The 26,520-nt window shown below is 41.8% G+C and overlaps 1 protein-coding gene across 3 annotated transcripts in view; it reads right to left on the reverse strand.

Moving 5' to 3' along the window:
- The window catches only part of HOOK1 (hook microtubule tethering protein 1), a 57,694-nt gene extending 37,986 nt beyond the window's left edge, over window positions 1-19,708 (reverse strand). For all 3 annotated transcript variants that reach the window (XM_054981765.1, XM_054981764.1, XM_054981763.1), the window contains exons 1-3: window positions 19,503-19,708; window positions 10,741-10,826; window positions 6,356-6,428 (exon numbers count right to left, since the gene is read on the reverse strand). In XM_054981765.1, coding sequence (XP_054837740.1) covers window positions 6,356-6,428; window positions 10,741-10,826; window positions 19,503-19,553 — 210 coding nt within the window. In that variant the 5' untranslated portion in view covers window positions 19,554-19,708. The remainder of the gene's footprint in view (window positions 1-6,355; window positions 6,429-10,740; window positions 10,827-19,502) is intronic.
- Window positions 19,709-26,520: the final 6,812 nt, after the last annotated feature.

Genomic DNA, 26,520 nt, shown 5'->3' on the forward strand with positions numbered 1-26,520 from the left:
ATGACACTGTTTCTGGGGTTGCCATCATGGCACCTGCAGCCTGCTACAGAGCATTTGCATGGTCTCCAACCTCTGTGGCTCCCTTCAGGGAATGGACCAGAGATGCTGCTGTTACACCAGCGACCAGGTGCCTCCACAGTTCTCAAGTTTGCACTGTTATACATGTAAAACTGCCTTTTTATTTTTAAATGTTTCCAATAATTATTAAATGCTGTCAAGTTGCAACTGACTTATGATGATTCCCTGACCTTCCTTGGCGGTCTACCGTCCAAGTACTAACCATGCCAATTCTGCTTAGCTCCAAGTTCAGACAAGTTTGGAATGATCTGGGTTATTTAGGCTGCTTAAAATGTTTCTACACCATCTTTTTTCCTGTCCAGCAGGACCCAAGACACTTACGAGTCACATCCAACAGATATGACTTAGACTTGTTTCTCACCAACAAGGAAAAACTGGTTGATGAGGTGAAAGTAGTGGGTACCCTGGGTAGTAGTGACCATGTAAGTTTGGAGTTTAAGATCTTAGGTAAGGGAAAAGCTGAACATAGTCAGACGAATAGGATAGGAGCTGCTAGAGTGGTGAGTCTTTTTCTGTTGCCTTCCTTAACTGCTGGGGGAATTTGCTGAGGTTATTGTGTGGGAGGACAGTGTTTGGGGCTGTGTGAGTGTGTAGAGCCTGCTGTAAAGTGGTGCCAGTTGGGGTAAGTGTTTCTGTTTGTCTTTTTTGCCTGAGTTGGAGCTGATTTCAGAGGGGGCTTGTTACTAATTGGAGAGTGTCTGTTTTGCCTGGGGCTAACTGCTGGCCCCACCCTCTACTGACTGAGCCTTGAATTGAATTAGGCTCCTCCTCACCAGAGGCACATCACATCCATCTGGGCTCTGAGAAGGAGAAGGAAAGGGACCTGCAGCTAGAAGGGTACTCTTGGAATATACTTGGAAGGTGATGATGTTGACAGAAGGCCCCTTTCCAGTCACCTACATGGAGTGTGTCATGTTTGTTTTCCTCCTGGAAGAGAAGACAGACTTCACTTGTCAGAAATGTAAGCTGGTCAGGCTTTTGGAGGAGAAGATTCAGAGCCTCGAGGAGAGGATCACCACCCTTCAGGAAATCAAGGAAGAGGAAGATTTTATTGAGAAGAGCCTGGGGGCTCTGCATGAGCATGAACAAATAAGTCCAAGAGAAGGAAGAGTCCATCTCCCTTCTGAGCGTCCTCTCAGTTCTGCAATACAAACCGCAAGACGTGGACTAAAGCGAAGCGCTGGTCCACTGGAGCTCAAGAATCGTTTTGAGGTGCTTGAGATGATGATGGAGACAAGAGTGGAAGGAGAACCACAAAAACCTGGAGGAGGGAGTGAAGAGGGCATGGGGCCACACAGAAGTGGAAGAAAACAGCTTGCAATCTCAAGCCCTCACTATTCCAGCAAGATGGAAACATGGTAAGGGCTCCAAGAAACCGATGTGGATGAACAGAGAGCTCCAGAATAAGCTAAGGGAGAAAAAGGAAATGTTCAGGAAATGGAGAGAAGGACAGGCCTCTAAAGAGGAATATATGAGTGTTACTAGGTACTGCAGATCAGCCATCAGAGAAGCCAAAGCTCAGTATGAGCTGGGTCTGGCCAGGGGGGCTCACTACAATAAGAAAAACTTCTACAGATATGTGAGAAGCATAACACAAGGTATAAGAGGCAACTGGACCGCTGTTGGGTGTGGAAGGAGAAACTCTGATGGAGGACAGAGAAAAAGCAGACAGGCTTAATGACTTTTTTGCCTCTGTTTTCTCCCTGAAGAACTCGAGCTCATCTAGAGATGGTAGTAGATATGACAGGACACCTGGGGGGCTAGTTGACATTGGCAGAGAGGTTGTGGAGAGGCACCTGGCTGCACTGGATGAATACAAATCCCCTGGGCCGGATGGTGTGCACCCAAGAGTGCTCAAATAACTTTCTAGAGAACTTGCAGAGCCTCTGTCCATCATCTTCAAGGCCTCTCAGAGGACTGGGGATGTGCCACAAGATTGGAGAAGAGCGAATGTTATCCCAATCTTTAAGAAAGGCAAGAAGGATACCCGGGAAACTACAAGCTGGTCAGTCTGACTTCTGTTGCTGGGAAGATATTAGAGCAGATTTTAAAGGGATTGATCTGTAAGCATCTAAAGGACCGCTTAGTGATCCGGGGAAGTCAACATAGTTTTGTCCCCAACAGATCTTGTCAGACCAACCTGGTTTCCTTCTTTGATCAAGTGACGAGCTTACTGGATCGTGGGAACTCTGTCGATGTGATTTACCTGGATTTCAGTAAAGCTTTTGATAAGGTCCCCCATGACATTCTAATGGGTAAACTGGAAGACTGTGGACTGGACTATAGGACAGTCTGGTGGATAGGAAACTGGTTAGAGGACTGCACCCAAAGAGTGGTAGTCAACAGCGTTTCATCAGATTGGAGGGAGGTGTCCAGTGGGGTGCCACAGGGCTCAGTTTTGGGCCCGGTACTTTTCAGTATTTTTTTCAATGATCTGGATGAAGGGGTAAATGGGCTAATCATTAAATTTGCTGATGATGCCAAATTGGGAGGAGTGGCAAACACCCAAGAAGATAGAGTGAAAATTCAACAAGACCTGAATACTCTGGAGAAGTGGGTGGTTGTGAACAGGATGCAATTCAACATAGATAAGTGCTGCACAGTATTACATCTGGACCACAAAAATGTGAAGCACAAATACAGGATGGGGGGTACACTTCTGGGTAGTAGTGTATGTGAAAGAGATCTTGGAGTAAGAGTGGACTGTAAATTAATATGAGCAGTCAGTGTGATGCGGTGGTAAAAAAGGCAAACTCAATCTTGGGTTGTATCAAAAGGGCCATTGCATCGAAATTGCAGGAGGTCATAGTCCCTCTCTATACTGCCTTGGTCAGGCTGCACCTGGAGTACTGAGTGCAGTTCTGGAGGCCTCACTTCAAAAAGGATGTGGACAAAATTGAGAGGGTGCAGAAGAGAGTGATGAGAATGATCAGGGGTCTGGAGACTGAGCCCTATGAGGAAAGGCTGAGGGCCTTGGGAATGTTTAGTTTGGAGAAGAGGAGATTGAGGGGGGACATGATTGCTCTCTTTAAATATTTGAAAGGCTGTCATTTGGAGGAGGGCAAGGAGCTGTTCCAGTTGGCAGCAGAGAACAGGACTCAAAGCAACGGGCTTAAATTACAAGCAGAAAGGTACTGGCTGGATATTAGGAAAAACTTTTTCACGGTCAGAGTAGTTCAAAGGTGGAATCAGCTGCCTAGGGAGGTGGTGAGCTCCCCTTCACTGGCAGTTTTCAAGAAGAGGCTGAATGAATATTTGTCAGGGATGCTTTAGGCTCATCCTGCATTGGGCAGGGGGTTGGACTAGAAGGTCTATATGGCCCCTTCCAACTCTGTGATTCTGTGATGGATTTTAGAAAAGGTAATTTTAACAAGTTCAAAGTCATGCTGGGGAGAATCCTACAGTCAGAAAAACTCAGGGAGAAAGGAGTCCAAGATGGGTGGGTGTTTCTTAAAAGTGAGATATTGAAGACATAATCACAAACTATTCCAATGAAAAAGAAAAATAGAAGGAACCTAAACAAGCCAGGATGGCTCCATAAACAGCTTTCTAAAGATCTGAAAATTTAAAAAGACACATGTAAGAAATGAAAGGAGAACTGTAGAACCAAGGATGAATATAAACAACTTGCCAGTGCTTGTAGAGAGTGTTAGAAAGGCTAACGCTCAATATGAGCTTAGGCAAGTGAGAGATGCTAAACACAACAAAAAAGGGTTCTTTGGTTATGTTTGGAGCTGGAAAAAGAATAAGGAAGTGTTAGGCTCACTGAGGGAAAGGAAAGTGAGATTTTAACAGGTAATAAAGAGAGGACAGAACTGCTCGATTCCTATTTTGCCTTGGTCTTCACTTGTAATGGGAACTGTGCTCACCCTGGCAAAAAAGAAACATATGATGAAGAAATGGAATTGCAGCCTGGGATAGACACTAGGGTGGTACATAAACACCTAGCTTCTTTAAATGAAATCAGGTTCTCAGGACCAGAGGAACTGTACCGTAGTGTACTAAAGGAACTTGCTGATGTAATTGCGGAGCCTCTGTCTACCATCTTTGATCATTCTTGGAGAATACGTGAGGTGCCAGAATATTGGAGGCAGGCAAATGTTGTTCCCACCTTCAAGAAGGGGAAAAAAGAGGAGTCAGGTAATTATCGACCCATCCGCTTGATGTCCATAACTGGAAAGATCTTGGAACAAATTATCAAACAGTCAGTCCTTGAGCATTTAGAAAAGACAGCTGTAATTACTAAGAGCCAGTATGGGTTCCTCAAGAACAAGTCACTTCAAACTAACTTTATCTCCTTTTTTGAGAGAGTTACTACTTTGGTAGAATGCTGTGGACATAGTTTATCTTGATTTCAGTAAGGCTTTTGATAAGGTTCCACATGTTACTCTGGCTGACAAATTGGTAATATGGTTGGATCCTACTACTGTTAGGTGGATTTGTAACTGGTTAACAGATTACACCCAAAGAGTGCTCGGAAATGGTTCCTCATCCTCTTGGAGAGGAGCAATAAGTGGAGTGTCTTGGGGATCTGTCCTGGGCCCTGGGTTGTTCAACATCTTTATAAATGACTTGGATGAAAGAATAGAGGGGATGCTCATTAAATTTGCAGATGATATTAAATTGGGAGTGGTTGCAAATACAATAGAAGGCAGAAGCATGATTCAAGGTGATCTTGACAGGCTGGAAAACTGGGCTAAAACCAGCAAAACTAACTTTAACAGAGATAAACATAAAAGTCTGCATTTAGGAAAAGGCAGTTAAAGGATGGGGGAGATTTGTCTTGGCAATAGAATATGTGAAAAGGATCTAGGAGTCTTAGTAGATGATACCCTGAACATGAGTCAGCAGTGTGATGCTCTAGCTAAAAAGGCAAATGCAATTTAGGCTTTATCAACAGAAATATAGTGTCCACATCACATGATGTGATGGTATCATTTTACTCTGCTCTGGTTAGATCTTATTTGGAGTACTGTGTTCAGTTTGGGGAATCATGGTTTAAGAAGGTTTTGACAAGATGGAACATGTCCAAAGGAGGGCAACAAAGATGGTAAGAGGTCTGTAGATCCTATGAGGAAAGGGTGAAGGAGTTGGTTATGTTTAGCCAGGAGAGGAGGACACTGAGAGCTGATATGATAGCCTTCTTCAAGTATTTGAAGGGCTGTCACATAGAGGATGGAGTGGAGTTGTTTTCTGTTGCCCCAGTGGGTTGAACCAAAAACAAAGGGTTAAAATTAAAGCAAGAGAGTTTTTGGCTAAACATTAGAAAGAACTTCCTGACAGTTAGAGCTGTTCATCAGTGGAACAGTCTTCCTTGGGAGGTGGTGGGCTCTCCTTCCTTGGAGGTATTTAATAAGAGGCTAGATGGTCATCTGACAGCTATGATGATTCTCTGACTTAATATGAATGTACACAGATCAGGAGAGGGAGTGTATGAAGGGATGAGCTGGTATTTGGCTCTCATGGCCCTTTTTTATATGCCCAGGGTAATGCTGATCACCACCTCGGAGTCAAGAAGGAATTTTCTTCCAGGCCAGATTGGCCAGGAATCCTGGAGGTGTTTTGTCTTCCTCTGGTCATAAAGCAGGGGTCACTGAGGGAGGTGAAGGGGAGGGGATAGCTGTGAATTTCCAGCATTATGCAGGGGGCTGGACTGGATGACCTTTAGACCCCTTCCAGCTCTATGTTTCTATGACAGTGCAATAAAATAATTAGTGCGATGTAGTAGTAAGAGTGTCAGATTAAGATCTGGGAGAACCAGATTCGAATCCCCACTCTGCATTGGAAGCTCTCAGCCTAACCTACCTCATAGGGTTGTTGTGAGGACAAAATGGGTGAGAAGAGAAAGATGTAACCTGCTTCGGGTCCCCATTGGGGAGAAAAGCAGTGTATAAATGAAGTAAAATAAATTAAATTAGAAACAGTAATAGAACTCTCTCTGTTATTATACTGTCTGTCCTTTTCACAGGCTGACATTCTTAAAATGCCTCAAGCATGAAGATGGATGGGGCTGAGCAGCCAGTCTTCTAACCCTGGTGGCTGGAATGCATGCAGTTCCCTGGCAGCAGTCTTACCAAGAAGAGAGTGGGTGAATTCTGTGCATATGAATCAATCTTTGGTTGGAAGGCACAAGCAAGAACCAGGGTCTAACTAACTTGTAATTCAGAGTTTAAACTGCTAGGCCAAACTTTCTCAATCATGTAAAACCTGTTCATTTGTACAGTTTTAGCTATGAAATCTCACTGAATAAATGAAGCACAGAGACTTTCTTGTTTACCTTTATCCTCCAATTGTCACCAACATCTTCTTTAATACGACTTAGCCAAGCATCATTAAACCAAGCAGCATCACTAGAATGAAATTAAGCTTTTTTTATTAAATATAACACAATGACTGAAGTTCACAAGTTCATTGAGCTCCACCCCTATTACCTCATGTGAGCAAAAACAGTTTGCCCAGTAACATAACAGCTACCTTTATTTAAATGTGATGGGTTCTTTTCTCTCCTCCCCACAGCATTTAAACCAACATTGTTTGATTAAAAAAAAGCTAAAGTAGAAGAAAGAGAGGTGGAAGGAAAAGGGCAAGACTGATGTAAAAGAAGCCCATGGGAGTATGTGGAAGAAAGGGGTATCTACTCAGAATTTATTGCAAAAATATGATTTTATATAACAAAATTAAGAATGAACATTTCAAGTGTTACTTTTATCTGTTTTTTTCTTTTAAAAAGCAAGTCTAATACACACTCTGAAACGTTATTCTACTGATCTTACCTTTTAACATAAAGATAATAGTTATTCTTAAATAAAGCAGTACTGGCACTACCACATGCATATCCATCAGCAATTTGATGTGGTCTTCTGTAAACTTTCACAATTGTGAAAAATATTTGAAAATATGAAAGGCATAGAAGAACAAAAAAAAGAGAACCAAAAGTGTATTATGTTTAATGTTTTTGAGAATCTGGGGCTAGAAACCCAAGGAATTCTTGATCACCTCGATATATGTATGTGTATAAAGAATCACAACATGACACAGTATCAAAAATAATTGGCTCATGTAAAGAAACAGAATTAGAAAGCAGGTACTGTCAGCACACTTAGCAGATTAATAGCAAGATAATTTGTTAAGAGGGACTTTCATTCAGCTATTGCCACTGAGCATCACTAAATGCAGAAACAAATTCCCCTTTTCAACAGGCTGCAGTGGAGGCAAAGTGGTTGTTCCTACAGCATAGTACAGGTAAACAACTGCTAAGCACCAGTGTGGGTGCTAGTGATCATTCCACTGGCTGGTGATAGGAGCTGCTATCCACTTGGCAGCCATGTGCACCAAACCTCACTCACATCTTAAGCAGTTTCCAGAGATGGTAGCTATAGTAAACCACTGCACAAGCCCCCCTGTGCACAAAGTATTTTGTCTTCTGAATATGATTTTTTTGACATTTTACAAAATTTCTACCCTTTCTGCCCTCAGAAGATGTCAACAGAAGGGAAGACGTCAACAGAAGGGAACAGATGAACCTCCCTGGGGAGAGGGTTCCAGGGTGTTGCAGCCACTACCAAGAAGGCTGTCTCCCAGGTTGCCACCCACCTCAGAAAGCAGGGGACCCAAAACAGGGCCTCTGAAGATGACCACAGTGGTTGGGTAGGTTGATAAGGGAGTAGGAAGTCCTTCAGATATGCTGGTCCTAAACCATACAGGGCTTTAAAAGTCAGCACCAGAACCTTGAATTGCACCCAGATTTCCAACTTTAATGGATATTTTCACTCAATTTCAGTTTCATTCTGGTCTGAAGAGTAATTTTAGCAAGTCATTCCTAGTACCTATTAACATCCGTAGAGAAACGAAAGAACAACTAGGTCCCCAGATTCCTTTTTCTTGGAAGGATACCAAATGGAAATATCTCGGGGTTCAAATTCCAGCTAGATTGGATCTTAATGATTTAATTTCTGTTAATTTCGAAACGATACATAAGGAAACTAAAAGACAACTGAAAAAGTTGCATAAACAGGGCTTTTCACAAACTGACAGATTGCAAATAATTAAGAGTTTTATATTACCTAAATATTTGTTTTTATTTCGGACTTTACCTATACCTATTCCTAAAAAATCTATATCTAAATGGCAGTCTTCAATGACAGAATTTTTTTGGTCTTACAAACCCCCGAGAATTAAATTCAGTGTGATTTCTAACCCTAAAGCACAAGGCGGCCTAAATTTTCCAAATTTGCAACTTTATTATGAAGCTGCCATATTAACGGCACTGCTTAAAGTAATTATGTTCAATTCAGATGAACAAACAAGCTGGCAACATATTGAAGAGGACTTTTGTGACAAACGTACAATTCTAGAATTTTTTTTGGAATTTACCAACAGATAGAACGCCCCTAGTCCAAAAAAATCAATTTTTAAGGATATCTTTGAAAATTTGGGATAAATATGGAAGTGAACTTCTTCCCTTAACCTCCAGATATGCCTCTTATACTAATCAATCTTGGTTCCCTCCTGCTCAAGGGAATTCTCCTTTTAGACGATGCTACCTTAAAGGCTTTGTTAGATTGGTGGATTTTATTTCAAATGGTCAAATCCTTTCCAAACCAGATATAGAGACTGCAATGCAAGAAGGTATATCTTGGTTAAATTATTATCAGATTAGACATATTGTAGAAACCCTAGGTATAGTACGAAACTGGGTAATGCCTTGAACTGCTCTAGAAGCACTATTTAAGCAAAGTGAGAGAGGCCATAAAGGTCTCCTTTCTAAGATCTATAAAGTACTATTATCAACATGTAATAAACCTATTGTAACAGCTGAAAGAGCTTGGATTGCAGATTGTGAAGGTAGAATTTCCAAAGAGGAGTTTGAAAAAGCATGGAAGGCCCCAAGTTTTAATTCTAAAATTTTAACAATTCACCTTAACTCATTTAAGATACTACACAGAAGCTATTTAACTCCTATGAGATTTGCTAATTTTTTTTTAAAAATGAACTTAAAATGTTGGAATGGTTGTGGACAGATAGGAGACTTTTTACATTGTTTTTGGCTTTGTCCCACCATTAAAAGGTTCTGGAATAAAGTATTATTGCAAATAGAAAGTATCGTGGGCCAACAGATTCCAAGAAATCCAGAAAATATTTTTCTAGAAATAGATTTGTTAAAACAAGTAGATAAAAACAAACTGGTTACAATAACAACTTTGTTAGCAATTGCTAGGATAGAGATTGCCAAGAAATGGAGAAATAAGAAAGGGCCCTCACTACAAAATTAGTATGATTCCATCTGGAACCATTTTATATTGGGTAAAGTGGATTGCTCTACAGGCATTGAGAATTTTGGAAGCCTATCGAAAAAATTTCCAAGCAATACGGTTTCCTATTGTGCAATTTTTGCAGGAAAAAGAAATTGTTTCTTCTAACAATCATTGTCAAGAACTATTGAATTTCTAGATGTATGGAACTCCTTAGGAATTGTTATATTTTGGGTTTTGTATGGTTATGTTTTAAGTTAATGTGTAATAAATTTATTTTTTTTAAAAAAGAATTGCACCCAGATAAAAAGTGGGAGCCAATGTAAATGGGCCAAGATTGGAGTGATATGGTCCTTACAACTTACACCATTCAACATCCTGGTGGTAACATTTTGTACCAATTGAAGTTTCCAAATGTTTCTCAAGGGCAGCTCTGTGTACAGTGCATTGCAGTAATCTAATCTACATGTAACAGGGCTTGCACCACAGTGGCCAGATCTTTTCTGCCTAGGAAGATTAGAGCTGGCTACTCAGTTGAAGCTGGTAAAGGCACTCCTGGCCACAGTTGCCACCTGTTTATCTGGCAGTAGACTTAGGTCCAAGAACACCCTCAAACTATGGATTTGTTCCGTCAAGGACAACACCGTTCAGAATGGGTGACACCTTAAATCATGACCAGACCTTCTGCTCTCCAGTAGTACTTCCATGTTGTCAGGATTAACCCTCAGATTATTATTCACTCCAAAACTTCCTCCAAGCTCCAGTTCAGAGTTTCTATAGCCTCTCTGGGATCAGCCTGAAGCGCAAGATAGAGCTGAGTCTCATGCGCACATCGGTGATAATCCAGACCAAATCTCCAGATGACCTCATCCAAGGGTTTCATGTAGATGTTAAAGAGCATAGGGGATAAGATGGAACCTTGCAAGGCCCCACAAGCCAGGGCTAAGGAGCCAAGCAATAGTCCCCCCAGACTACCTTCTGAAACCTACCCTCCATCAGAACTACCACAAAATGGTACCTTCAAATTCCAGCCCAGAAAGGTGGTCCAAAAGGATACCAAGACTGATGGAATCAAAAAGCTGCTGAGACATCCAAGAGAATCAACAGAATTGCACATACACCCCTCTGCCTCATGGCAAAGATTACTCACCAGGGCAACCAAGGCTGTTTCAGTCCCATAACCAGGCCTAAGACCCAACTGGAAAGGATCTATTCATCTCATCCAAGAATGTTAGAAGTTGTCCAGCAGCATGATAATGGCCATTTCAGAAAAAGTCTGCATCTTTTTATAATCATGTATTAAATATCTGAAGTTTTCATGAATGCAGCACTTTATAATTCCTGATTCTTGTGGTAAGTCTGAATTAAATTTTTGTAAGAAATGAAAGTAATTTAATACATATTAACTTACACTTCATGAAGAACCTGTGCCATAGCAACACCATTAGTTAAGTCTTGAACACCTTTGCAGGATTCAGCAGTATTAAATGTCTGCAACTAGAGAGAAACAAGAATAAATACTTCTGGACAAACCAAATTATTTATGTTAGCAATTCACGTAATAAAAAAAAGAGGTTACCAATCTGCATATATTTATAAAGCACAAGTGGGAGGTCTTACAAGCTATTTGCCTGGGATAAAACAGCATTCAGCTCTAGAAAAAAATATATAGGATATCCGGCTGAACTTTCAGATGTTAAACCTGTACATCAAAAGGAAGCCTGGTTCTCATTTAGGCTTTAGCAGGCCTAAAAAGGAGAAGCAATGTATTTCTGGTTGTTGCAAATTAATAATTGTAATGCTTGACCAAAGAAAAAGTCTATTAATCTAGAGATGGGGGTGTCGAATAAAACCCAAACTATGCTACGAATTTTTTAAAAAACCTTGGGAGTTGAGCATACCATCTGCCAAGAAAAACAGTCAATGCTTATTAAGGTGTTTCCTTTTGGCAATAAAGGAATAGAAGAATACCAGCAAATATACCTGAGAGAAAATATAATTTTGTCAGTTTTGCCATATCTAGTCACATTAATTTTCTTTTCAATGCAATTGACCTCCACCACCACCACTAGGAGAATATACATTGAAATTTACAAAAATATACAAAGGGGAGAACATAAAATACCAAAGAACAGTTAACCTCATTAAACTTACAGGATACACAGAGCACAGAGTTGCAGAAGACTGATCAAGTGTTTTCTACTTCTCCACATCAGTGTGATCCTACTTTTTTGTTAACGAATATATTAGATGTTATACTTTATTTCATATATCTCCTATAAGATACTTTGATAGTCATATTACTGACAAAACATGATCAAAATTCACATATAAATAAAACCAGATTCCAATCTTGTGTTTTACTATATTTTTTTTAATCCAGTGGGAGCTTTCTTGAAATATCTAGAAGGCTGAACGATGGTGAGATTCACGCAGTGCCATTTTAGACAGAGTTGCACCCTTCTAAGTCCCTTGAAGTCAGTGAACTTAGAAGATGGTAACTCTGCTTATAACGGTACTGTGACTCGGGCTAGTCACTATCCCACATCCGAGGTTAGTTCACAGGATTGCTGCAAGGACAAAATGGAGGAGCTCCTTGGAGAGGCAGGATAATAATGTAGTAGACATTTTCTGGGGAATTTTTCCCCGCAAGAGCTCCCACCACAACAGTTGTATATTTAAATTACAAATAAAGTTGGTCCATTGATGGGTGGCATTTCCTTACTGAGATGGCTTCCCCAAAAAACTGGAGTTGCCAGATCATACAGAGCAATTTTCAAACTATGTTTTCCAGCCTTCTACCATTATACAGACTCAAAATTCCCCATGACCACACCTGTATTTCCACACCCAGGGGTCTACAAGTTGTTAAAGACATGAGCAGAGGGTCTTAGGTCCAATTCCACATTACATTTTACATGTGATTGCCACAGGGACTTGCAGCCATATGGCAGATGCGAATTCCCCATGGCAACTCAAAGCAGAAGCTCTACAGCGGTTCAGTTTGGATCAGGACCACAACATAGGGGAGGAGAGGCTCCTGCTTCACCCTCCCACACTATTTTCCTGACTGAAAAGGCCCCCAGGAGGCATTATTTGCCCTGGTTGGTGAGGGAGGGACTGGGCTAGGCTGCATGTGCACTGAATGCTTTCATACACACTCCCCTAGCAGGGCAAATTACGCCACTGGTGCCCTTTTGGGTCAGGAAAACAGCATACAGGGAAAGGCAGGAACCCCTCCTCCCCCTGCACCATGATCCCGATCCAAATTGGCCGGCTGAAGTGCTTCTAAATGTATTTGCCATGAACAACTGGCAGGTGGTTCCTGCTGTAAATCCCTGTTGGCATGTACCAAACGTAATGTGCAGTTTGGGCCTCATTCTCTCCCTCCCCTTAACTGAATCTCAACTGCTCTCACCATTCCAAGGGTAATAAGTATGTTCAGTCTTCAACAGGTCATTTTGGAAGGCATTTTTAAAAACCAATTCTTTTTTGAATTCTAGGAGTCCATTCCAGAGTATGTAGAAACCCGTTTTGCCTATGAGTGGTCTCTTTTCACTGCTTTCCTGATAAGTGATCAGCGATGAACTTTGGAATACAATAGCTAGACATAGGAAGCAATTTTATTTGGTCACTTGTAGAGAAGGCTACATTCTACAAGCCATGTATACCATGCATAATTCAAGACTCCACCTGTTCATCATACATCAAATAGCACAATAATATTTCAAAATGTGCTAGCAGTATATTGATCTTTCAAAATAAATAACAAAGCATACTTATGGAAGAGTCACATGAAAAAATAACAGGAAAAAAACCTCATAATAAGTAAGAAGCTCCAGCTTTTCTAAGTACTAAAGTTAAATATGTCCTCAAACTTCTTTTGTTTAATCCACAGCTGTCTTTATTCTAGTATGCAGGCAGTACCCCCCAAAATATGCTATAATAATTTTGCCAGTGCTACAGCTCTGAAATGAGGCAGAGGCAAAAATGTAAATTGTCTAACACATATACTAGCTGAAAAAGCAAAATAAGCATTACAGGTATAAGAATATGACAGCTGTTAAATATAATACACTACATTCCAACCATCAAATGATTTATGGGGTAGAGCCAAAACATGATTTCAGGCATAAGCTAAGTAAGCAGAATCTTCAGCATCAAGATGTACTTTTGTGATTCAACTACAAGACATCCAAACAGAATTCTAATTACTCATCAGGATCAGTCTATAAAACAAACTTGTCTCTTTCTAGTACTGACTCACATTGCCTACACCAGTATCAGCGCTGACTGTATTCTTGTGTGTACTTTTTAGAAAAAAACTCTCCATGGTCAACCAGCTTCATTTAAAAGTATAAAATAATTATGGTGCATATTCATGATCTCTTTGAAAAGTAGGTCTCATTAATCTGTGTGATCATTAATAAGTGATCCTGACCAAGGACTCTTTCATAAGAACACAGGAAGGATTGTGTGGGATCAGTTTAAGATCCACTCAGTCCAGTTTCTGGCAACAATCCCAACAACCAGCCAGCATTACATGCATCACCAGTGTATCATCATGACCCATCTTTCATTAATTTCATTCATTTATTTAAATATTTATATACTACCTTCCCAACATCAAACCTTCTACCCACCCATTGCACACACCATGACTTGGTATTCTACTTCCTGCATCACTATGTGTATTCTTAGACAACTGGTTTAAATTGATTTCTGTTGGTCATCCTTCATGGTTAAAACTGTACATTCATAAGTACCAACATCCCTTGTTGATCATATTTATCATGTTGATCTAAATTAATATGGACAGGCTTTTAGATACACTTGAACTCTTTATGCTAAGCATTAGGGTTTCCAGTTTTCTTACCCTCCAGGTAGGGAGGGACACCCAGCACTCACATTTTTGTCGATCCTTGAGTACATGGTTTGCACGAGCATGCTCCTGGGGCAGTGTGATGATGTTACTTCCAGGAAGTGATATAATCCTGCAAGCCAAGGAGCGTGCATGCTTCACATTGGGCTGGTTTGGGCCCCAAAAGGGGCCGATTCGGCCCCGTTTGGGGCCCTAATTCACCCGCTAAAAAGCGCAGGAGCACTTTTGTGGTGGCAAGATGACATTACTCCTGGGAGTGATCTTGTCACACCACCCCAGAGACCTGTTCCCCCGCTTTTCCCCCTGCCAGCTCCCCACCAGGGGACCAGGGATCCTACTATGCATACAGTTTTAAGAGTTTCCAAGTGCATATTAAGAATTCCCTCAGTAAGCATTTTATTCCCTTCCTGATTAAGATTAAATTACTAAGGAGAATTAAAACAGCACACAGTGCAGCAGCATATGACTGAAAATAAACACTTATAAACTAGCACTTGAGAGAGGAAGAAGAGAAAAATATCATTGTGAAGCAGCCTATTCCACAAGAAGCAACACTGAAACACAAAAGTTTGTGCTGTAAACTTAATTTGCTTTATGTTGGAAGATTAATAAACTTTAGCTTTACTTGATTAACCAATAAGGCAAATTTTAATCTGTGGGACATTTCATTACGAGCACATTTGTTTGCTTTCCAGTCTCTTGGTTCTGGTATGTTAATAATGACAATTACTAAACAGCTTTTCCTCTGACAATAAGTGATAATTTACAATTTAGCAAACAAAAGCTATTTTACTCCTTCAGCATTTCAAAGAAGAGAACTCACTCAAATGGTAATGACTATCAAACTGAACAGTTGACAAGGGATTCTTTCCATAACAACTTTGTTTGTATTAAGCACATAAACAGCAATTTTAAGGACACTTTCCTGGGAATAACAAAATATAACAAAAATAGTTTTTAGAGTTTTTTTTAACCTTCTAGTAATCCCTTTTGCTCTGTTAAGAGCTAGATGGCTCCCTTCTCAAATATATATTGTTATGTTCATACCTTGGATGATGGTTTACCAGATACCAGGAAACAGATTTCCTAAAAATTACATTTGAACAACCAATATGCAACACATAGAATAAGCAATGTGAAATTCTGTTATCTACTTAGCTATGGAATGCTATGCAAATTGGGGCTATAAAGTAGGATAGAGACAAAGTATATTCTATGAATTTCGTATACTGATTTGCAGATTATTCAGAATTCCTACTTTTGGGGTGGGGAGATCAATCATATTCATGACTGAACTTTGATTTAACTTAAACTAAACTGTTGTGCACTATATTTTTTACTGTATCCCATGGGTCCTCAACCTTTTTGAGCCTGCGGGCACCTTTGGAGTTCTTCTGACACAGGGTAGTAGATGCATCCACAAACTGGCTGCTGCAGGACATTGTACAAAACTCTAACTCTTCAGCATTTGAGGCAGAAGTTCTGTTTAACAGGATGTCTTTTTAAATGAAAACTCTGTTTAAAATACTGTCTTTATTTGGGCTTACCTTCAATCACATAGTGAAGATCCATGAGCTAGTGGCAGCTGCTGTCAAAGCAACTTTTAAAAAATTGCCACAGCCAATCAGATCTCCAATGGCCAACCAGAAGCCTGGCTGGACAAAACCCCTACCTGACCCTGTGCGCTTTCTAAAAGCACTTGGTAGATGCCAGGAAAGATGCCAGCAGGCACCATATTGGGGACTCCTGATGTATTCTATATAACATTCCCAGTCCCCGGTTTTTGAAAAATACTTGTGTAGCTTTTGCTTTGTGATCTGAATACTTGTGGACCTTGGCATTCAATAAGATTAGATACAATTGCTGTTCTCTGACATGGATAATGTAATATAACATTTTTCTGTATTTATCCTAAACTCATCATCAATATATCTAATTCTTGACATGGCCAAATCTGTGGATACTTAAATCCAGAGATGGAAACCATGAACAAACAAGAAAAATCTTACTAAAAACCTGAAAAACTACCAGTTTTGCAGAAAAATCTGAAAGAAAAAGAATACATTGGGGGCCTAACCAATTCCAAAATAATAGAGGCAATCCCTATAGTTTTAAGCAATTAAATACCCTCTTGATAGCTGTTTTGGAGGCTGCTATGCAACCGCATCAGTATCCTCAGTCTTCAAGCCTTGTTTTCCACCAGTAAAAGGTAGGAGAAGGGCTGTTTTTGGCCTTTGAAGGGCCAGACTGACAGCAACCACTGAGCAACTTACTACCACCCAACTTACATTACTCACCCAGGACTAGCTGCCTGCCACTGTTCAGCATCAATCACCCCATGAAAGACAGTGTAATGTAGTGGCTAGAGTTTCAGACTAGGATCTGAAAGATACTGCTTTAAATCACCACTCTGCTGGGGTGACCTTGGGCCAGGGCCGGATCAACGGGGGGGGGTAGAGGGGTAGTCTGCCCCTGGTGCTACCAAAGAGGGGGCGCCGGGTGCAGCTGCCAGCCGCCAGGAGCACACAGGCGGCAGTGCGGGCAGCTGAGTAGAGGGGGGAGGCCACCCACGCCATTCGCCTGCCCTGCAAGACAGGGAGTGCGCAGCAAGCCAGCCGCCCCCTCAGCAGGGCAGGCGAATGGGACGGGTGGCCTCCCAGCTGCCCGCGCTGTCGCCGCCAGCTCTGCGGCAGACCATGTGCCGGGGCAGCCGGCTTGCCGCGCTGGCGGGCACACTCCGCCCCTGCGTGATGTCACAGAAATAACATCATCATGCAGTGCCAGGAGCGCACGCATGCGCGGACTGGACTTGGGTTGCCCAGGGTGCCAGCAACCCTAGATCTGGCCCTGCCTTGGGCCACTTACATATTCTTGGCCTAACCTACCCCACAGGGTTGTTTTGAGGATAAAATGGAGGAGACAAGAATGATGTAAGCTGCTTTGGGTCCCCATTGTGGAGAAAGGCAGAATATAAAAGAAGAGAATAAATAATATACATAGGTGAAAGGGAGGGGTAGATAAAAGGTAGGTTGGTTAGTGAGTGTGAACGAGAAAGAAAGCTGGAAAAGGTGAGGCTACGGGAGTTGCCAGGAGGAGGAAGTTATGAAATCATGTGGGGAGGAGGAATGCTTATAACTTATTTCCCTATAAATTTCTACTACCAAGAGCTTGATCAGAGAATGTAATTTTGCATTCATCTAACAAGGAAGTCTAAAACATAAGGAAATGAAAAGAGAGATTACTTGTGCGGAGGACAAAAAGGGGGAAGCTTCTTTTCTTTGGACAGTATGACAGGCATCACAAGCAAACAGAACGCGCCTTCTCCAGAGGAATATAAATAAAGAGCTTGCAGCCTGATGCTATGAATACCTATGCATATCTAACTCAAAATCACCCACTCTGTACAATGTATCATGGCTCAACTGGGAGTGATTCTCATTGTTTGTCTGACTACGCTACTTGGAGAACTTCCTTCTCTGCAATCCTAAAATTCTTTAAACAGGACTGGTACAGAGAAACATATATCCTGTAAACGTATTAAAAAGGGGGCAGCATTTTAGGAGAAGACAATTTAAACAGCATAAGAGAACAGGGAAGATTCTTAGAAAATTGGCATTTTCACACTTCAGTGGCTTTGGCTTTCAAAGAAAGAATGTAAAACCTACTTTAGCTACAATTCACACTTGATTTCTTGTCTGAACAAAGAATTATACAAATGGTACAAAATCAAAAAGAGTCCAGTAGCACCTTTAAGACTAACCAATTTTATTGTAGCATAAGCTTTCGAGAATCAAGTTCTCTTCGTCAGATGCATGATACAGAGACTGGTCAAATATAGACGAGGAGGGGGGAGGAGGGGAGGAGAGAGAAGATGCAATTACGGGGGGAAAGGGGAGGGTGAAACCAAAACATTCCTTTGCTAGTATATGTAAACATCTCCTTTTAGTGTGTGGATCAGTTAGCTTCAAAGGAGTTTGCCCTGTTAGTTTGTAGCAGCCAAACAGCTAGACCATCCAATTCCAATGCAGTATGAGCCTTCGATAACCACAGCTCTCCCTGTCAGATGCATCTGACAAAGAGATCTGTGGTCCCCGAAAGCCCACGCCAAGTGCCACTGAGCTCCCCCAGACCCCGCCTCTGTAAAGGAAATCTGTTACCCGTGATAATGTGATAACCATTCATAGTCCCTATTCAGTCCCAGCTTGACAGAGTCAAATTTGCACAAATGGTACAAATAGCACAAAGGTCGTATTTAACTGCCAGGTGTGTAAACACCCTCGGGCTTTGCAACTATTCCACTTGCAGACCAAACTGGGAAGGCCGTATATATAAAGTTGGCAGCTGAGATGCTGGAAAGCCAGACTGACTGACATTATGCTGAACTGAACAAACGGCCTGATATGTGGAATGGAGAGACAAATGTGCACCTTCTGAGAAGACAAAACATGCGGGCAGTAACAGAAGTTATAAGATTAAAGGCATGGATATGCGATTTCCTAAACAAATAAGTAAATAAGTAAATAAATTGCAATAGGCAGAATAATAGCAAAATCAGGGAAACATTTGCAGGTACATTCAAGACTACCTACAGGATACTCCACCTGTATACAACTAAATTTTGTAATTTGAAGCAGTGCTACACAACAGACAACAGAAGAGGGAGGGCACTGTATTCATGCAACATGTACCTCTATAGCATTTACAGCCCCATTTTATGTATGATTACTTGGAAGTAAATCCCACTTTGCGCCACGGAGTTTATATCCGGATAAAAATGGACATTTAAGGTAAGAATAATTCCACAGGAGTAGCCGCCTTGCGTCTGTGCTGCAGCAAAATTCACCACGAGCCTAGTGGCACCTTACATACATATGTAAAAAGGAAAAAAGGCTTACGCTTAGGAAAGCTTACGGTGGCTTTAACAAATCTCTCTAGTTTTTATAGTGGCAGTGGAGGTTTATTTAATTTAAACTGAGAATAAATTCCGTGCAGCGAAGCTTGCTTTTTAGGAGACATGCAGAAGCTCGTCGCGGCTTCGTTTCGATCTATCCCCGGGGGTGGCTGGCTGGCTGAGCCTGAAAGGTGAGTGACCGCGAGAGGCGGCTCCAGGCCGGCATGCAGAAAGACGGCAGGTGAAGGGCGCTGGGCGGGATTATGACAGGCAGCGTTACCATGCGGCGCCCCCTGCCCCAACTAGAGCGCCACACGGAGAACGGAGAGGAGGAAGAGAGGGGCAGAGGCGTACGCTGGCCCTCCCTCCCTCCTTCCCCAGCTCGGCCTCCGTCCCTTACCCAGAGGATGAGGCTGTCGCAGAGCAGTTGGTTACTCGCTTTCTCTCCCATGATGGCGGCGGCGGCGGCGATTTTTCCCGCACCAACAGTAGCAGCAGCGCCGCCCCACTCCTTTTGCGGAGGGCACAGTGCCCCAACCTCACTGAGGCCCAGAACAATGCTCAGGTTACGTGTCTCCCGCCGCCAGTGTCACCTACATTTGACACCCATCCATCCATCCAGCTAGGGGCTGAAAGGTTTTTGTTTGACGTGAGCGCTAACCAATCCCGTTCTAGGGAAATGAGGGCGGTGTTGCCTATGAGGATGCGTAACAGAGTTCACAGACCAATCAGAAGGCGACCGGAGAAGGCTTGAGGGGCGGTGGGGAGGGACGGGGCAAGAAGAGCATGTAAGAGGGAGTTGCTGTGGCGCCATCTGGAGGAAGCATTTGGGAGTGCTTCGGTCAAGGTGGGTTCCTCTTTGACCCAGTTGCGATGGGAAGTGCCACGCCCGAGCACTCCGCCCACAGCTGCCACTTAAGGCATCAGTTGCCGCCGCCGTTCCTACAACGCCTCCTTTTTCCTGCCCTTCAATTTTTTTCACTCTGAAGTGATTGCTTGTTTCATTCATTACAGGCATTCTTCTCGGCGTGGCTTTCAGTGCCTTCCTAAGTAGAATTACTTAGAAGGGTATAATTCTGCTTCGGATGACGCTGAAAGTCATGCAACTGCAGCCGCCGCAAGTGGTGACAAGCAAGTAGGTGCTGCTTCAGCAGTTGCAAACGTACATATGCCTTCATTCAACCAACTAGCCCAGGGTTGTCTGCTCCGCTGTGAGGCAGGAACTCTTAAAGGCTCAAGTGGACACCATTCCCAGCCTACCTAAAAGCTTGTAACCGAAGATTCAGTTTTCTGTCTGTAAAGTATCAGCTCTATTAAAGACAAAGCCCTGCTCAGGAATTTTTGAAATATTAAACTTTACTTACACAATTCTATTTTTGCCTCTGGGCATTTCAGCCCCCCCCCCTCCAGTATTAACGATTGCAAATATTCAAAATTAACGACAATGTGCAGAAATACAGCTCCTAAATAATTATTAGGAGTGTCAAAACAAATTATGGATGTGTTTTATAATGTTCATGGCACTAAAGAATATCATAAATAAAATACATGAAGCTACCTCAAGGCACGCACAATAGATACTTTGCACAGGAGGAAATGAGAGGGAGAGGAGGAAAGAGAGTCAATGGGAACTCGAGGACAGAAGTAAGGACACCATCACTTTTTCGCATGCACAGCCTTGATGCTTTTAACAGCTACATGGCCAGTTTATTCAAGGGGTAAACCCTTTATCACTGCCTCTCAGTTATAGGAAAAGCTTTCCCTGAATAATGTTGCCTGTCAGGCAATGTAAGAGCAGAAGGGTCCTCAAGGACTAAAGAAAAGTTAAACAAATTCTGTAGAACAGAGAAATCCAGGAACAACATAATGGAGAGTAAATGTTCTTTTGGCAACACCAACAAGTCAGTGTTCTCTTAAGCGTCCCCTTATTCCTCAGTTCTTTTCCCCTTCAACCACAATAACTTGTTGCGGACCACCTTGAGGATCTTTTGAGTTGAAAAGCTGTCTAAATACATGGCAAATAACACAGGACTCTCAGGTTCCCTTGCATCAGAGAAAGTCAAGTATATCCCTATAAAATATAACATAAACATTATTTTAGGTAGAAAAACAACAACATTGTTACATTATCAAACCTCAGTCAGCTCTGAAAAGAAACTGAAGTTGTCAAATATAGCCTAAATTTGAGGGAGAGCTAAAACATAACAACAACAACATTCGATTTATATACCTTAAACACCTTAATGCCCACTGAGAGTGGTTTACAAAGTATGTCATTATTATCTCCACAACAAAACACCCTGTGAGGTAGGTGGGACTGAGAGAGCTCCAGAGCTGGCTTCAAGTGGAGGAGTGGGGAATCAAACCCGGCTCTCCAGATTAGAGTCCTGCGCTCTTAACCGCTACACCAAACTCATATTCACAAGGATCATGTCCATACCATCTCTGTTCCTTGGCCTCTTTGTATACCAGTGTCCTTTTTTGATTAGGTCACAGGTTGCCACTTTTCAACTCCCAACAAATCTCCTAAAACTTCTACTTAATCTTACATACTAATCTTAATCTTACATACTAATCTTAATCTTAATCTTACATACTAATAGCCAAGTTCCTCTGATCTGAGAAAACTTAAATCCAGAGATTTAATGACACAATAGATCTTCCTACACACCTGAAAAAGGTCCCAGATTTGCAGAAAAGTCTGGAACATTTTTTTAAAACTGGGGAGTTTTAAAAACCCCAGAATGATAAAGGAGAACATGTAGCTTTAACCAGATGCCCTAAGAGGTTGTTGCTAGGCAATGATAACAGTTTCGCTAGTATTCCAGGCTTGGTTTCTGTCAGTAAAAGGCAAGGGGAGGTGGCAGAGCCCTTTCCAAAACTATTTTGACCTTTGAGGGAGGACTCATGGGGGCAGGTCCAGAAGCAACCACCGGATGACTTGATACCACATGGCTTGCATGACTAACCTAGACCTGGCTATTTGCTACTGTTCATCAGCAGCCTCCCCTGCCCACAAGCCAGTGTAGTGTAGTAGTAAGAGTTTCAGAGAAGAATGTGGGATACCCAGGTTCAAATCATCCCTCTGTTGTAGAAACTCACTGGGTGACTTTGAGCCAGTCACACACACACAGCTTAATCTACCTCTCAGGGTTGTTGTGAGGATAATTTGGAGGCAAGGAGAATGATGTGGGCAGCTTTGGGTCCCATTGTAGAGAAAGATGGCATAAAAATTAAGTACATTAAGATATAGAGATGAAGATGGGGGGAGCAGATAAAAGGTAAGTTGTTTAGTGCGTTTGAAGGAGAGAGGGACATAGGGAAAGGTGAGCATATGGAGGCTACGAGCGGAAGGGGAAAAGGAAATAGTGTAGGGTAGAAGATGCAGGGGAAAGTGAAGTACCCCTTGCAAGTCCTTGCAGGTTTCCCACCATGCATCTGGTCTTGACTCAGCTGGCACCATGCAACTGGGCCATCAGGGAGAAGCTACGTGGGACGAGAGGGGGGGGGAGAAATCTGAAGACAGGGGGCAGACAAAGGTGGGTAGGAAGGAGAGAAGGACAGGCTATGAGGGTGGCCAAGAATGGGAAAGAGGACATAGTGAGGAAAGGGAAAATGAGATACACCTCACAAGCCCTTGTGAGTTACCTACTTGTCACACTTCTATTAGCCACTCTACTTCCCATCAGCTCAGCTACCTCATTTAATTTTCTTCATTTAATTTCCCTTCCATCACCATAGGTGCTCTGAGGATCCTCTTATTTAGCCACTGCTTTACTTCAGTCACACTTATTTGAAATGGCTGTTTTGGGACATCCTATGAATGATTTTCAAGGATTCCCCCCCCCCCCTGACAATTTCAGTTAATTTCAGTGGGAGATGTGTACACAGCTTCTGTAAAAAAAACTAGGTCACATGTGGCTGAAACTAAGCAACCAAAGTGCAGATTAACAAAAAGGATGTGAATGTCACTGTTTCTGTTAGGTCTTAGTAAAATGAGGAAAGGTAGACCAGAGTTCTGTTAGAGTGAATAGAAAAATGAAATTCAGTTGGATCAACAGGACAAATCAGATGACAATATTTCCAGCAAACCAAGGATAATAGGAAACTAATTTAGAAACTAACAGGATTCAGAAGCAAACAGAGGATGAGGCATTTTAAGAAACTATATAAATCATAAGATATGACACAGCATAGATACTCACGTTTTCCTTATTTAATCAAATTGGCTTTCCAGTTTACCATTTTGGCATTCCAATTAACCATTTGCTTATTTTCCAGATTGTATGTAGAGTAATAGGCTGGGATTTGTGTTATTTTAATATCTTGCAACCACAGGGACAAAGAAAGAATGGTTGAACTAACAGTAGATTTATTCAGGGAAACAACAGCTTTCAGATATATTAGCAAAAACAAAAAATAGCACAATTGTCTATCTGTGACCATTCTCTTGTCTGGAGTGGCAGAGATGCAATCTGTGTCCTTGGAACCTGATCAGTCAAGCAGCAAGCAAAGAATGGAACAGAAACCTTCTTGAGTATCATAAAAGGACAAGTGGGAATCCATGAGACTTGGGGGGGAGCGTTCCCATCCTTCACCCCAGCCAACTCGCTTCTCCTCCTCCACTCCCTCACCAAGAGACTTACAGGTGGATTTCAATCAGTTGCCTCCCCTCCCCGCTCCACTGCTGTCCCCACCTGCCTGCCTGTCCTCCTCTTGCCACCCTTCCTGGGTCCAGCGATGCTGGAAGGCAGCAGTGGAGCTTCACCCAGCCGGCCCACAGACATCCAGTGAGGCCACCTCAGCAGCTAGTGAGGGAGGAGGCTCCAGGATACAGTTATTTGTGCAAGCACAGACAACTGCTGCATTGCCCCCCCCCCTTTAACTTTCAGATTTTTCTTCAAACCTGGAGAGTATCCTGAATTTGAAGATAAATTTCCTTTCTGTCAATGTAGCTCCAATCCTCAGATTCAAGTATCTGGAGATGATATCATCTTCAGAATTAGATAAATTGATGGTCTCTATGTAGTCCTGTGATTTTTTAAAGAAATGTCAATCTAAACAATAACATTAATAAATAACTTAAACATGGGGAGACAGATTAAAGGAAAGGATCATGCTGAGAATCTGACCAGCACAGTTAGCAAATGTCATCACTGACACTGATTCAAATGCCTGGCAAGAAACTCTGATTTTGGTTCAGCAAAAGGCACAAAATAGGTGATAATAATTTTCCATACATATTTAAGAACAAAGGTCAACTTAGTCTTGAAGAACAATCCTTTTTTTAAAAAAGCATATTTTGAAAAAGTATTTTTTTAAAATACTCATTTGATTAAAGTGGGAATTTGGAGAGGTTGTTTTTAAAAAGAGATCTATAATTATTAATTCTTCCACTGTGCTTCAGTTTCTTTTTCTCTTCCTGGACCTTGCATTGGTGCTGCTCCTTTTTTTTTTCTTGGTTGTTACAGTTGAGATGGTCATAAGGTACTTTCACAATACAGGATTACTTGTATTTTCATTCATGCTGGATTCGACTGTAACCCATACATATGTGCTTGACCTGGTCACTTGGGAATATTAAAGAATGTAAAGTTCTGCCAAGTAACTGTCAAAGACTTTACTGCATGAGTCCAGAAAATGCATGAGTTAAAGCATTTTATTGATAAGTTGCTAGTTCATCCACTATTACATTCCTTGACAGGAATGTCCTTTCTCTACAAGCAGGATTCTATAGGATTCTAAGCCCAGCCCCCTTCAGAGAACAGTTAGCTATAGGGTTGCCAGCTTCCAGGGAGTAACCACAATAGAAGGCTGAGTACCGGCAATACTAAACACTGATAGCAATAAACAATTACATATGCATATACAAACAGTATATGCAGTCAAAGGTATATACAAACAGTATATTCAGTCAAAAGTCGTGATTATACAGTAAAAGGAAGTCAAATAAACAAGGCGAGTATGCACTCAGTCCAATAAACAAGTTAAATACACATTCATTGTGAGCAATTAACATAAACAAAAGTTGAATGATGGACCAAAGCGCTGTGTTTCTATAAGCGCAACAGGACTGAAAACAACTGTGTACCAGCAAATTCAAAAAGGGCAATGCCCAAATCAACAGAAAAGTTTTTCAGTCCAGAGATTGCCGGTACTCAGCCTTCTATTGTGGTTTCCACCATTCTTATTCGTTCGCACTGAAGGCGCCTCTCTTTTTTGTTGCTTAGCCTCCAGGTAGTGGCTGGAGATCTCCTGGAATTACAACTGGTCTCCAGGCCACAGAGATCAATTCACCTGGAGAAAATGGCTACTTTGCCATGCCAATGGCTACTTTGCCATGCCAAGGTCTTTTCCCTCCCCAAACCCCACTTTCTCCAGGTTTCACTCCCCAGATCTCCAGGAATTTCCAAACTTGGAGTTGGCAACCCTCGTTAGCTAAGTTTAATAGATGAACAGCAGAACCCAACTGAGATGATGTGTAGGTAACTTCAGGGCCTTCCCAGGCAAAAGCCAAACCGCAAATTGAGAAAGAGATAACAGCAGGCTGTCACATTCCAGGCAGTGAACAGCTTCTAACATCAGAGTCACACAGAATCAAACAGGGCTTGCAAAGTGCAACCAGTACACAGAGGCCTTGCAGAGTATGACAGGAGACATCCTGACAAAGAATTACCAGGATTATGGAAGTGAGTCTGGATCAAGAGTGACTGTTTATACTAAGTTATCCAGTGGTTCACCCATTTTGTAAAGCTGTGACTCTCACTTTCCCATCTGATGCCTGCTTACATCCAATTAGATTGGTTATTTATGATGTAGACACTGCCTGCAAGTCTATAACAGATTTTAGGAGCTTGGATCACTGCATTTGTGGCAAAGTGGGTGGAGGAGTTTCCTCATTATTTCCTAAAATGCCACTTCTGCAAGAATTCAGAGAAATTACACAAGTTTTTATTTAGAAAGTAAGGAAGTCATCAAATGGCAATAGTTCAACCATTCGAATTTCTGTGACACAGCAATAATGCAGATTATAGCCTTTCTACAGAAGTGCAACTGCACTTTTGATTGGAGGGGGGCACAACATATTGGATACTAACTTCATAAATGTAAAGAGTTTGTGAAGCATGTCTTGCCTTACACTTCCCTAAGAAACCACTAGGATCCCTTTGCCCAGAGGGCTGTGGCTTGAAATCCTCTTGGCTTGGCAAGCAAAGCACCATTTTATATTAGGGGTTTATTCCAGAGAGAGAACACTTGTTTCACCCAATGCAAACTTAAAGCCTGTCTTTATTTCAATCAATAATTTAAAGAGGATAACCTGACAATGCAGCCATTCTATATAGAATTTCTCTGAAATTTAGCCATGTTATATCCCATTTCAAGTAGATTCTCTGTGCCAAATTTAGATTGATTAAACA

The sequence above is a fragment of the Eublepharis macularius genome, chromosome 5 (assembly GCF_028583425.1).
Source record: "Eublepharis macularius isolate TG4126 chromosome 5, MPM_Emac_v1.0, whole genome shotgun sequence".
Lineage (NCBI taxonomy): Eukaryota > Metazoa > Chordata > Lepidosauria > Squamata > Eublepharidae > Eublepharis > Eublepharis macularius.